Genomic DNA, 13142 nt, shown 5'->3' with positions numbered 1-13142 from the left:
AATACCTGACTGGATATTTCTGTATTTGTATTTATCATTCAAAAATTTTTTACTTAAGGGGTGCCTGGGTGGCTCAGTCAGTTGAGCATCTAGCTCTTGATTTCAGTTCAGGTCATGATCTCAGGGTTGTGGGATTGAGCCCCACATCGGGCTCTGTGCTCAGCACAGAGTCGACCTCTACTTCTCCCACTGCTCCTCCCCACTCGTGCTCTCTCTCTCTCTAAAATAAATAAATAAATAAATAAATAAATAAATAAATAAATAAATATTTTCTTTTACCTTAAAAAATAAAATCATCAACTGTCTTTTTGGTTTGAAAGAAATTATTTCATCTTTAATGTCCACTCCATACCTTCATATGATAAAACCTAGAAACACATTTTTTTTTTATTCTTATGTTAATCCCCATACATTACAACATTAGTTTTAAATGAAGTGTTCCATGATTCATTGTTTGTGCATAACACCCAGTGCTCCATGCAGAACGTGCCCTCCTCAATACCCACCACCAGGCTAACCCGTCCTCCCACCCCCCTCCCCTCTAGAACCCTCAGTTTGCTTTTCAGAGTCCATCGTCTCTCATGGTTCGTCTCCCCCTCCGATTTCCCCCGCTTCATTCTTCCCCTCCCGCTACCTTCTTCTTCTTCTTCTTCTTTTTTTTCTTAACATATATTGCATTATTTGTTAGAAACACATTTTTAAGACTACAAACCATTGTGGCCTTTTGTTCTCTATGGAGTTCGAAATTTCAGTGTTTTTACATAAAATAATTACAAATTGTAATGGATATTAAATACACTACATAATTTTGGAAAGGAGGTTACTCCAATAAAATATATCCTAAAGTACATGCAAAAGTGGAGTTAAGCTCTCCAGTAGGAAGTTAGACGTTCCAGTCCAGTCACCCCACTCAACTGACATAAGAAATCAAGTCTCAAGTGTTGAATCACTATATGGTACACCTGAAACTAATATAACACTGTATGTTACCTACACTGGAATTAAAATAAAAACTAAATAATAATAATAATGAAAAAAAAATCAAGTCTCTAAATGAAATATCTAATACATTCCAACATTTATTAGTAAGTAGGCCCAATATCGCCAGCCCTGTAGGTCTGATAAAGTCCCAACTTGCTCCTGCTTTTCGGTTGTTCGGTTACTAACACTTGTTTGAAAACAACAGCAACAAAACAAAACTCAAGACCAAGGCAAATATTCTATTGTTACAGCATTCAGCTAAACATCCAGGCAGCTGATAACCCTGGAATCAGCAGTTCTGCCCCAGACTTTTATCCACTAAGTCAAGGCATAGATAACTAGATTCTTTTTTTTTTTTTAAAGATTTTATTTATTTATTTGAGAGAGAGAGAAAGCATGAGGTGGGGAGGGTCAGAGGGAGAAGCAGACTCCTCGCTGAACAAGGAGCCCGATGCGGGACTCGATCCCAGGACTCCAGGATCATGACCTGAGCCAAAGGCAGTCGCTTAACCAACTGAGCCACCCAGGCGCCCAGATAACTAGATTCTTACCCATAGGGTAACCATATGTCTTTGTTCATTCTGTTTGTCTCAGCGTCCAGTCTCATTTGGTAATGGTCTTAGATTTTTTTTTTACTTTTTATTTATAATGAGTGTTAATTGAATTAGCATAAGTGAGATTGGTTTGGGAGACTTCCACTTTGGTCATGCTTTTAGCTCGTGAAGTATAAGATGCATGCATAGTACGCAGAGTTTTTACTTTAATCAATATTAAATCTGAAAGAAGACAAGCCTTCTCCTATCCTTTCCTTTGTTCATTCTTTTTTGAGTAAAAAAGAACTATAGCTTTTCTTTCAAAGACAGTGTGCAGAGGGATCACTGAAAGACAAATTACATTCAGATACAAGCGGTAGGACCGCTCATACATTCAAATCGTGGTGGAGAGTCATTTTTTTTCCTAACCTAGCCAGTAAGTACTACTATGGCTCTTTCCATAGGCCTCAGGAGGCAATAATATACACCAAGTTACCAGGAGGTGGAGATAATGAGAAATTTGGGAATTACTGATGGGTTGTCCATGAAATACAGCATGAAATTGAGGCTGCCTTGCAGTACATAAAGAATAATTTACATGCTCTTGCTGGGGTGGCTTGACCATATATTGTTTAAATCTGCAACTATTCTTTTTGTCTGAGAACGTCTTTCTTCTTTAAATTTTGCAAAAAATTATTTTTAGGAGCAATGAGGTAAAATTGAAAGTTCATCTTCAATGAAAAAAGTGATTATAGAATTTCTATTCCTAAAGCAAGTCGATGGTGAATATTTAATTTGTATAACAATTTGATGCCATTTACTATCCCCCATGGGGGTCAGCAATGTCACTGACCACATGAAAAGTTAGAGACAATTTTGCTGAAGAAGCATCAATGACTACTTCAAAAGAAAGTAGAAGTGTTTTGTGAGGTTTTGTGTGTGTGTGTGTTTATTTATTTATGTAAGTGAGTACGTAAGTAATCTTTACACCCAGTGTGGGGCTCAAACTCATGACCTGGAAATCAAGAGTCACATGCTCTTCCGACTGAGCCAGTCATGCTCCTCCAAAGTAGAAGTTTTTTTAAGATGATTGTGATGAAATACTCTCTAAAGGCCTGATATACAAAAGAAGCCATTTTAGACTTCTAAGTCAGGATGACTGTACATAAACTCAACCAGAAGCCTGATTTATGGTCCACCATGCATGTACTGCACATCTGCTTTGTGAATGAGTAGCCTAAAGGAAAGCCATCTTGTCCTTGAGAAATTGATCAGTGCTCCTACTCCCCGAATTCCTTGATGTTAAAACTTGGGATTTCTGCCTATATGCTCATCTACAATTTTTTTGAGCTTTTCCAAGATGTAGAAAAGCCTATGATCCTGTAAAGACTGTTCATTTTCTGGAGCACTTTCTTTCTCCTGAAGATCCTGGGCAGCTGTCCTAACTGGGGCTCGAATAAGACTCTATTTTCTTTCTGTATTTGAGTTCTCTTTCTGGTAAATTTGCGTCACCAGTTGCTTCCAAAGATGATAATTTATTGTTAGCAGTTGCAAAAGATGTGTTAATAGATCACTGGGTTGCATATATTTTCATTGAGGTCAAATAGCTATTCTAAATGATTTTCACTCATGTTAAACCCTAAGTTTTCCCGTGCATGCAAAACAACACACACACAAAAGCAATAGCTGTTGGTGTGCTCTTCTATTAGCAGCAGTAAAACTTCACTAAGGATTAGATGGAGGCAGTTTTATGTCTGTATTGTCAAATGCTTCACGTAGAAAATGAACAAATTCTAATAATGGTTTGATTCCTTCATTCATTTGAAGGGGAGCAAAATCTGCCACCTCAAAATATTCCTCCTTGTCATGTCAATTATTTTAAGCTGGTTATTTTTAAGAAAATGCAGGCACAAAAGAAGATATGACAATTGAGTAGAAATTACCCTTTTATTAGATAGATTTATATTCATAAGGGAAACCTCTGTTTGTAAGATGTCTCCCACCCTGTGCCAGGAAAAGGGGAAGGATTCAACAGTCTAAGAACTCTTGTCAGTGGAGAAGGTGAGGACCTCAATCTGCATAATAACTTCAGACTTGTTTACTGAGCTTTTCTTGGTCGCCTCCATAACTGACTCCCTACCCCCAATATCTTCCTTTGTCTTTAGCTGAAGATGGTATTTAAGGTGATGGCTTTGGCCATTTCAAGGGGTTACTCGCCAGCTTAGAGTTATAAAGTTATTAAACTTTTGTTTTACTTCTGTTCATCTGTTTTAAATCAATTTAATTATTAGACCAGCCGAAGAACCTCAAGCATAGAAGTAAAATGTTCTTCTCTCCAGCACAGTATGAAGTATCCAAGTAAAGTTCATAATGTTCTGATTGACAATGTTAATGTCAAGTTATTTAAAAAGGTCAACATTGAAGATAAAATTATTGGTTGCCTCAGTAATAATAATAAAAAAAAAGCAAATCTGGTAAAGGACAACATCTTGGTAAAGACAAGTAAGATTCCTATGGAGAAGAAATAACAGTTTTTACATATTGTAAACAAATAACTCATAATTGTATCCAAACAAATTGCAATATTCTGCTAATGAAAGTGGAGGCAGTAGTTTTAAAACTTTAAAAGCAGTCATGTGTACCCACAGTAAATTAGTTTGGCAATCAATGCTTTTCCTTACCTCATCAATCACCTCTGTTGTATTATTATTCTTGTGCCTTTGTGTTGCTGTTTTTTAGGCTGTTAGTATGCTATTTTACATAATAAAGCACACACAAGAGATTTTCTTCTGTTTCTTGCTTGGGCTACTATTCTGCCAAACTAGATTCTAAATGCCGCCCCCCTCCTCAGCCCCACATACCTATGCTACTTCTGAGCAAACAGTATTCCTTTTCTCTACTCAAGGACTTCTCCATTTTACTCAGATTGCCTCCACTCCTTCAACCTGACTCACCAAGATGGGAATGCAGTTTACAGTTTCTGGGAGATGTCACAAGATTTTGGCAATTTTACTTTTTTTTTTTTTTAATTTTCAGAGAAAAGCTTCTAGGAGCAGCAGTGTTTGTTGGGGCATTTGAAGGGAAATTAAGAAATCTGTCAAGTTACATAAGAATCACCTTTATCTTCTTATTTAGTTTATTTTTTAAAAATTTCAACAAGAAGCTGATCATCTCTAATTTTTGGTTGCTGATATTGAACTTGAATATACCAAGTAAGACGTGAGAGGGTTTTTTTTGTTTTTTTTAAGTTATTTTTGTTCATAGTGTTAGGTATTGAGGAAGGGAACATCATGATGTGACACTAATAATAATAATTAAAGTGAAGAATATAAGATTTGTCACAGGACTCAGGATTTCCAGGGATCTCTTCCTGAGAGGTAGTCAAATATTTTTCTCTCAGTCTTTTATTAGGTATTATAGTTAATACAAATATTTTCAAATGAAATTAGCTCACCCTTCCTTCATGCTTTTCTCCTAAACTCTAATTTTTTTTCATTTTTACTCTTTATTCTGGATACTATTCATGAGGCTAATGAAATGAGATCCCATAGGAGTTGAAGCCTATTCATATAAAGGAATTTCTGTAGTACCAGAGGTAGTCAGGTACTCTTTGGTTAAACAATGAGTTGCATATTAAAAAAATCCAGAAAGAACAATAAAAAATAGATTCAAGAGGTCAGATTCTACAAGATCTTTGATTTATAAAGTTTGACAAGCTTCTAATCCTTTTGAGTTTTTATTCCCTTATGTCTGGAAAGGTCTATAGGACATAATGTTTATCTTTCTCACAGGGATGTTTGAGCATTAAATGAAAGTGGTATATCTTTTTTTTTTTTTTAAAGATTTCATTTATTTATTTGACTGAGAGAGACACAGTGAGAGAGGGAACACAAGCAGGGGGAGTGGGAGAGGGAGAAGCAGGCTTCCCGCCGAGCCGGGAGCCTGATGTGGGGCTCAATCCCAGGACCCTGGGATCATGACCTGAGCCTAAGGCAGACACTTAATGACTGAGCACCCAGGTGCCCTGAAAGTGGTATATCTGATATCCCTTGTGCCCTCCCTTATATCCTCATTCTCTCAGCAGATCCCAGGCACAGCTACAATGAACAATTTCAAGCAGACTTCAACTCTCTTTGCAAGACAGTTTTTTCTCCTCCCAAACACAGCATTTCTTTCACTCTCTACCTGAGCTTCTCTTAGGTCACAGCCAGGAAAACAAATGGAGCCCATGATAATCCTCCTTTGCACACTGAATGAAGTTCCAGGAAGTTAACATACATCTGGGACAACATTGAACCAATGAGAAAGATGGATAAATGCTGATAAAAGCTGATGGATAAATGCTTCTGCCTGTTGATCAGATCTTGGGGTAAATAATTCTAAGAGTCATTCTATAAGTTCTTAAAAAGGCCCAGAAGGATTGAGTTCCCATTGCCCACTGTAATATTAACTAAAAAATATGTCCCTTCATGAGATTTTCCTCTCTGATTTTTTAAACCTTCCATGATCTCCCAAACTTGATCCCTGGGATCTTATACCAAATAAACCTTCTGCCCCCAAGTTCTTGACTTCAGTTCTATTTTGGGGAGATGGGGATAGAGGCTAAGACTAATGAACATAAATGTTGTCAACACTGCTCAGCTCAGGTGTGTTGTTCTTAGCTTGAAATGTTGAACCTTGGAGAAGCACCAGGAGGTTATTCACACTTCCTTAACCCAGTTACTCCCTATCTAAGATCATTTTGAAACTCACATGTGTTTATAGGTAAGGCTCAGGAACACATCACCTGTGGTAGGCAGGGATCATGGCACTTAGGCTAACCAACAAAGAGCATACATAACATCTGTCCTGGGAGTTAAAGCTCATCTTTTTCTGCTGAAAATCCACACTCAGATGCTAAACTTTGAGGTACATGTCTATTGATATATAACCTCACCTTATAAATTATATTATATTCTTGTTGTCTGCATTTCTAGTTTATGTACCAATTTCTTTGTTTTTCTTTATCAGCAAAAATTCATGACCCTTATTATCAGCCAGTGTCACTGACATTGAGACATGCAAAATATGGACCTCCAGGAAATGAACACTCCCGACAGGAAACATAGCCAATGTCAACAGAAACTTGCTCAAATCTATCATATTGTATGTACCTAAACCCAGTCTCAGAGTCCTATTCCCAAATCCATAAAATATAAAAACTACAGGCAAATAATTATAATAAAAAGAAGATGAACAATATATTTGAGTGCCAGATTACAAAAATTTATTAGATTAAAATTTTCATTTTCAATTGCTTTTCAGTGAAAATCCAATAGCATATATTCCATCAATAGTACAGAATTTAGGACTTCATTTGAGATTACTCATTAAGTTCAGTTGGCCAAAAGTAGGTGCTACAAGAAACTGATGATTTAGGAATAAAAGAAGAGTAGTAATTGGTGGAAATGAAAACAATGGTTGTACTGAGTAGAGACTTTGACATCAATACTCAAAAGCATCTGAACCCTCAACAAGTTGCTCTATAGAAGCCAGATCCACAGGGTGGCCTGTAACACAATGACTGGTAGCTCCTAGAGGTGAAGTAGGATGGGTGGCAGAATCTGGATCCACAGCTCAGAGAAGGAAAACCATAGACTCTAAAACCCAGGGGTCTGAAGCCCTGGGATCCACAGCCCAGTGAGTAGCAGCTTCTGGATCCATAGCCCAGGGAGCAACAGCTGCTGGACCCAATGCCCATAGACCCAGGGTAAGCAGTCCAGCAGGGACTGCAGAGCCTGGAGGTCCTCTGGCCGTAGCAGGACATCTGGCAGGGGCTGGACACCACACGGGATGTCTGGCAGCTGGTGGGCTCACAGCAGGTCTCCTGACAGCCACTGGAGAGAGAGGAGCCCAGTTGGCAGGTGCTGGGAGAGCAGAGGTCAGTGCGGTAGACCAGGTTGCTGGGGTAAGAGCCACAGGAGGAGCCTGGGTAGCGCAGGTAGCCCCCAAGGGAGCGGGAGGAGAAGTTTCCAGAGCAGCAGCTGTAGGACATGTTGGCAGGAGATGTGAGTGTGCCTGAGTGACAGTGAGAAGATTCTGAGGTTGCATTTCATCTCTGGACTGGGGTGTTTATATACTCTCAGCAATAGGTGTGGTAACCTGCACGGTCATCCTTGACATATCGTGCGCCCTCATTTACATGTGGGTAACTCAGTAATCTCTGTAATTGCAGTTGAATAATTTCCCACATTTGGATTTATGGATGCTATAATTTTGGTGTTACAGCCAAAGCCAGTGAACTGCTCCTATGTCAGCAATACCATGACTGTTTGACATTAATGTTCATCCCATCTCAGCCGGGAAAGCACTTCCTTTGCTCTTGCCATAACCTTCATGTGTTTTATTCCTGGCAATAATGGGCACATACTTTTCTTAAATGGCAGGAAATAACATATAACTATTTTTCTGCTTTGTCAATTGATCAGAGGTATAATTTTGGCTTTAATAGGAACAGATTAAATACTGACCTTACTTGTCACCATGTTTTTTCATTTTCCAAAATTATTGTCCATCTATATCCACATTCTATTACACAGTATGTCTCAGATGCAATGGAAAGGGGGGAAATGTCAGCCAATACAAATTAAATATCATTGATAGTTAAAGCCAGAGAGAAACCTGGACATTTATTTGGAGACATGGTTACAGTGAAGGACAGAATCAAGACAGAGTCACAAGTGCAGATCAAATGGGGGTCTTAGGAGGAGAATTGAAGAGCTAAGCAATATTGAAATGAGGGAAGAAATAATTGGGTTTTAGGTTCAGTGTGTCTGATATGAGTCCTGTAATCCTAACAGATTCTCATCCATATGCATATCAACCCTGAGACTTTCCTTCTCAGATCTTCCACTGCAGGAGGCTGAGCTGACCAAGGGCCCCATGTGATACGGTGCAGCAGAGATATTAGATAAGCTCTGTCCTGGGACACATGGGACTTCTCTGATGGCCAATGACTGAGGATTCCCCAATGGCCTCAGGCAGTTATGCCTAGTCTGTGCGGCTGCCTCAGGCACTGTGGTCAGACTCGTACCAGGTCTGATGGCTCTCCTCTCCTTCTTCACCCCCTCCTCTAACTCTTCTCTCAAAGACATGTCCCAAATGAAATCCGTGTGCCTTTAATTCCATCTCGGTGTCAAGCCAGCTCTATTCATGCCCTTCATCATTTTTAGTAAATTCTCAACCATATTCTCTTCAAATATTGTTTCTGTCTCATTCTCATCTCCCTTTTTCTGAGATTCTAATTATAAGCAAAATACACTATTTAACTATGTTACAAATGCCTCTTATGCTCTTTTCTTTTTCATTCTTTTCATTCTTTTTCTCTCTTTATACTTAACTTTGGGAATTTCTTTCTATCCCATCTCCCAATTCATTAATTGTCTGTTCATCTTTGTTTCATCTCCTGATAAAACACATCAATTAAGTTTTACAGATCAGTTAGTATATTGTAAATTTCCAAAATTTCAATGAGGTTCTGTTACATGGCTTTTAGTTTTCTGCCAAAATTCTCAATCATATCTTTACTTCTTTAAATATAATAATTCCTTGATAATATCTTTCTATTTCCTGTTAAATTCTTCACATTGGTAACTTAATGTCTGATTTTGGCACATGCATTATGTATTTCAGATTCTATGTTCTGGTGTTCTCTTTTGTTTTAGTCTTTTCTTCTCATATTCCTACTATATTTTGATATATATATATATATATATATATATATATAAAATCTGTTAGGATTACAGGACTCATATATATATATATATGAAATACACACATATACATCCCAGAATAATTTAGCTTCCTCCAGAAAGAATTTACTTATGTTTCAGGCAGGCTGTTAGGATAAGGTCACCAGCATCCTAGATCATTTTATCCAATCAGGGATTGAGATAATTCAAACCTGGGCTTCAGTCTTTATGAAGAGCTATTTATTAGCATTTCAATTTTACTTATAGGATTTGGCTCTCTAAGGTCTGGGATATTTGCCATGATCTCAATTCCAATAGACGCTGAATTCCAATTTTATTTCTTAAGCCCAGTGAGTTTATGGAATTCTCTTAGCCTCTCGGTTACTACTTTCAAAATCAACATATAATTTTAAGAGAATAGCAACTCCAGATGTAGGCTTATTTATTTGTTTATTTACTTATTTATTTACTTCAGTTCTGGCCCCTATAGTACCTCTGGGACTCTGGAATACTCAGGTATTTCTCTGAAGTTTTCAAACAGAGATGATGATGATGATGATGTATTTTCACAGATTTTCTATTCTCATTGAGAAGAAGGGTTCAATATTTTAAGCAATGTTAACTCGCTAATTTTACATAATTTTGAATGACTTACTTGTTTTTAAAATACAAGGGAATGCTTCAAATAACTGAGGATCTACAGTGAAGGTGGCCATTTAAAAGTCCTATTATAGTAATTTCACTGGTAATAGATGACACCTACCAAATTTCAGGAAATTCAAATGCTACAATTGTGGGTATTCATCCTTTCTTTCCAACCCTGTCTCCCATTTCCACACCATATATGCTTTACTTTGTAATTCGCAGTATGAGCTGAATTCACCATGTGACTTCACACTTTCTGCTGTTCTTATCCGATTTTATCCTTCCAGATCCTTCCAGATCTTATCTTATTCTTTTCCATATTTATTGTATCTCTGCTTTTCTAGTGACACCTCATTCCCAACAGAAGCTGTCACACCCTGCCTACATCCCCTGGATAATCATCCTTAAACTCTGAAGTGTACTGATTACTGAGGGTATCTATAAAACTCTGCTCAAGGACTTTTTTACTCCACAAGGACTTGCTGAGCCCTGTGTGGGGAATTCTCCACTAGGATTGGGTTTCAGTTGTCTACAGTGGTGCCTGGCTTAGTAACACACCCCACATTGCCTTCCTTCCATTGTCTGCCACATTTCTCATACTCCCCTGCAGGTAATTACTGGTATCCTCTCCAAAATAAACAACTTGCATTTGAGCTCATGTTCTCAACCACTGTTTTTGGATAATTTATAGAAAAAAATACATACTTGGATACCTCACTGATATGTTTATTGAGAAATCTTCAATGTTTCTGCACCTTATAAAATTTAAATGAAATGATCCCTAGGGAGAAAGACCAAGAATATATTACAGAGACAAATGTGCTTTAATATTGCATGTAGCACATTTTGAAATACATTAAATATTATTGTTGTGAGTTTATTACAATTTTATTAGTAAAATTAAACTTTGCCATCAACCATGATAATACATTCTCTTGGGCCTAGAATATCATTTAACTGATTTTAATTAATTAATTAATTAATTAATTAATTAATTTATTTTTAGAGAGAGAGGGTGGGTGGGAGGGTGGGACAGAGGGAGATGGAGAGAGAGAATCTTAAGCAGTCTCCATGCCTAGGGTGGAGCCTGACATGGGGCTCAATCCCAAGACCCTGAGATCATGACCTGAGCTGAAACCAAGAGGCAGACACTTAACCAACTGCACCATCCTTGCCCCCCTATTTTATTTATTTTTTAACTGATTTTATTTTAACATTGAACTTAGAAAGCAGCCAGTTACACTCTAAGAATATGATAAATTATCAAACTTTTTTAAAAATTTGAATCTACAGTTAAGCAATGGCAAAAATAACAGAACAAGAAAAAGAAAACCAAACTTAAAACAGAAAAAAAAAATAAGAATGAAAAATGGTGGGGGGACAGATAAAGTTGGGGAGAGAGAAAGAGAAGAAGAGAGGAGAGAGATTGATTCATGTATCTCCAGAGGAAAAGGGACCTGGAAAAGAAACATTTAGGCAGGAGAATGTGGGGTGGTACCAGGCTGTGCAAGTGACAGAAAATCATTCAAAACCTGTGAAGTGAAAAGCTAAGACATTCTAAGACATTAGAAGCCCTGGATATTTATAAATGTAGATGATAAAATGGATAATACATCAACATTCATAAAATTTACTAAATTTGAAAGGTTCTAATTCTAAAGACATTGGGATGGAACAGATCATCTTTTAAGAGTGCACTAGAAAAAAGGCTGAAATCTCTGAGCTTTCTTTGTTCCTCCTTCAGGTGCCCTCATCAGGCTAGCGTTTTCCTCTTAACTGCCTAAAGATGGGCCTAGATTGATCTTCCTTGGGATTGCTTCAGCTGAGCCCTTGTGTTGTCACCTTATCTTTAGATATGTGGCAAGGTGTCTGCCAGTGTCTAGCCATCTCTGTCTTTGTTTTACCTATTTTTGGTCTCTCTTCATTGGACAAGGGACCCACTGGGTAACCACTACTCCATGCATTCTTTCTCTCTAACAAATTACTACCAAGTAATTCTGGAGCATGTGGAGTATAGTGAAAAGGTGGATCATTCCTGGAAGGCTCCATCCAGGTAGAAACACTGCCTCTGATCCATTGTACCAGGAAAAAAAAAATGATGTGATTTCATTCCCCACTCTTAGGAGGAAAGCATCCACCAGAAAAACCATATGTTGATACACAGGAAGCAGATGCAGGTAGCATAAGCCCAAGGAAAAGCTGTCCTGGCTGTGGTGTTTTCCTCATCATGACGGGACGAACATGAACGTCAAACATCCATGGCATTTCTGACAGAGGAGCAGTTCATTGGCTTTGGCTGTAACACCAAAATTATAGCATCCATAAATCCAAATGTGGGAAATTATTCAACTGCAATTACAGAGATTACTGAGTTACCCACATGTAAATGAGGGCGCACGGATATGTCAAGGATGACCGTGCAGGTTACCACACCTATTGCTGAGAGTATATAAACACCCCAGTCCAGAGATGAAATGCAACCTCAGAATCTTCTCACTGTCACTCAGGCACACTCACATCTCCTGCCAACATGTCCTACAGCTGCTGCTCTGGAAACTTCTCCTCCCGCTCCCTTGGGGGCTACCTGCGCTACCCAGGCTCCTCCTGTGGCTCTTACCCCAGCAACCTGGTCTACCGCACTGACCTCTGCTCTCCCAGCACCTGCCAACTGGGCTCCTCTCTCTCCAGTGGCTGTCAGGAGACCTGCTGTGAGCCCACCAGCTGCCAGACATCCCGTGTGGTGTCCAGCCCCTGCCAGATGTCCTGCTACGGCCAGAGGACCTCCAGGCTCTGCAGTCCCTGCTGGACTGCTTACCCTGGGTCTATGGGCATTGGGTCCAGCAGCTGTTGCTCCCTGGGCTATGGATCCAGAAGCTGCTACTCACTGGGCTGTGGATCCCAGGGCTTCAGACCCCTGGGTTTTAGAGTCTATGGCTTCCCTTCCCTGAGTTATGGATCCAGTTTCTGTCACCCAATCTATTTTCCTTCCAGGAGTTTCCATTCATCTTGTTACTGGCCACGCTGTAGATCTGACTTCTACTGATTAGCGTGTTGAAGAGCAAAATCCATTCGAAAAATGCAGATTCTGTCCTGAGATTATCTATTATCTTAATTGCTTCCATTAAAAGGCATCTAATATTCCCTGATCACTAGTAACTTTACCTCACCAGCCCTCAAACGCTGGCTGATAGAAGAACTCTGTCAAACCACAAGATTAACGAGTAATTCAAATTGTATTGTTGAAAGAATTTAT

At 38.7% G+C, this 13142-nt stretch overlaps 1 protein-coding gene and 1 pseudogene across 1 annotated transcript; one reads left to right on the top strand and one right to left on the bottom strand.

Annotated features, from left to right (window-relative positions):
• Nucleotides 1-7019: 7019 nt before the first annotated feature.
• On the bottom strand, nt 7020-7620 carry LOC118018889 (keratin-associated protein 13-1-like). Its single transcript, XM_035017690.1, has one exon. The coding sequence runs from the start codon at nt 7546-7548 to the stop codon at nt 7024-7026; it is 525 nt and encodes a 174-aa protein (XP_034873581.1). The 5' UTR covers nt 7549-7620; the 3' UTR covers nt 7020-7023.
• Nucleotides 7621-12240: 4620 nt separating this feature from the next.
• On the top strand, nt 12241-12753 carry LOC118018888 (annotated as a pseudogene).
• Nucleotides 12754-13142: the final 389 nt, after the last annotated feature.

Source organism: Mirounga leonina, unplaced genomic scaffold (assembly GCF_011800145.1).
Source record: "Mirounga leonina isolate KUSES-001 unplaced genomic scaffold, KU_Mleo_1.0 Mir_172, whole genome shotgun sequence".
NCBI classification, from domain to species: Eukaryota; Metazoa; Chordata; class Mammalia; order Carnivora; family Phocidae; genus Mirounga; species Mirounga leonina.
The sequence above is the reverse complement of the archived record's forward strand: the minus strand, read 5'-3'. Positions and strand labels throughout refer to the sequence as shown.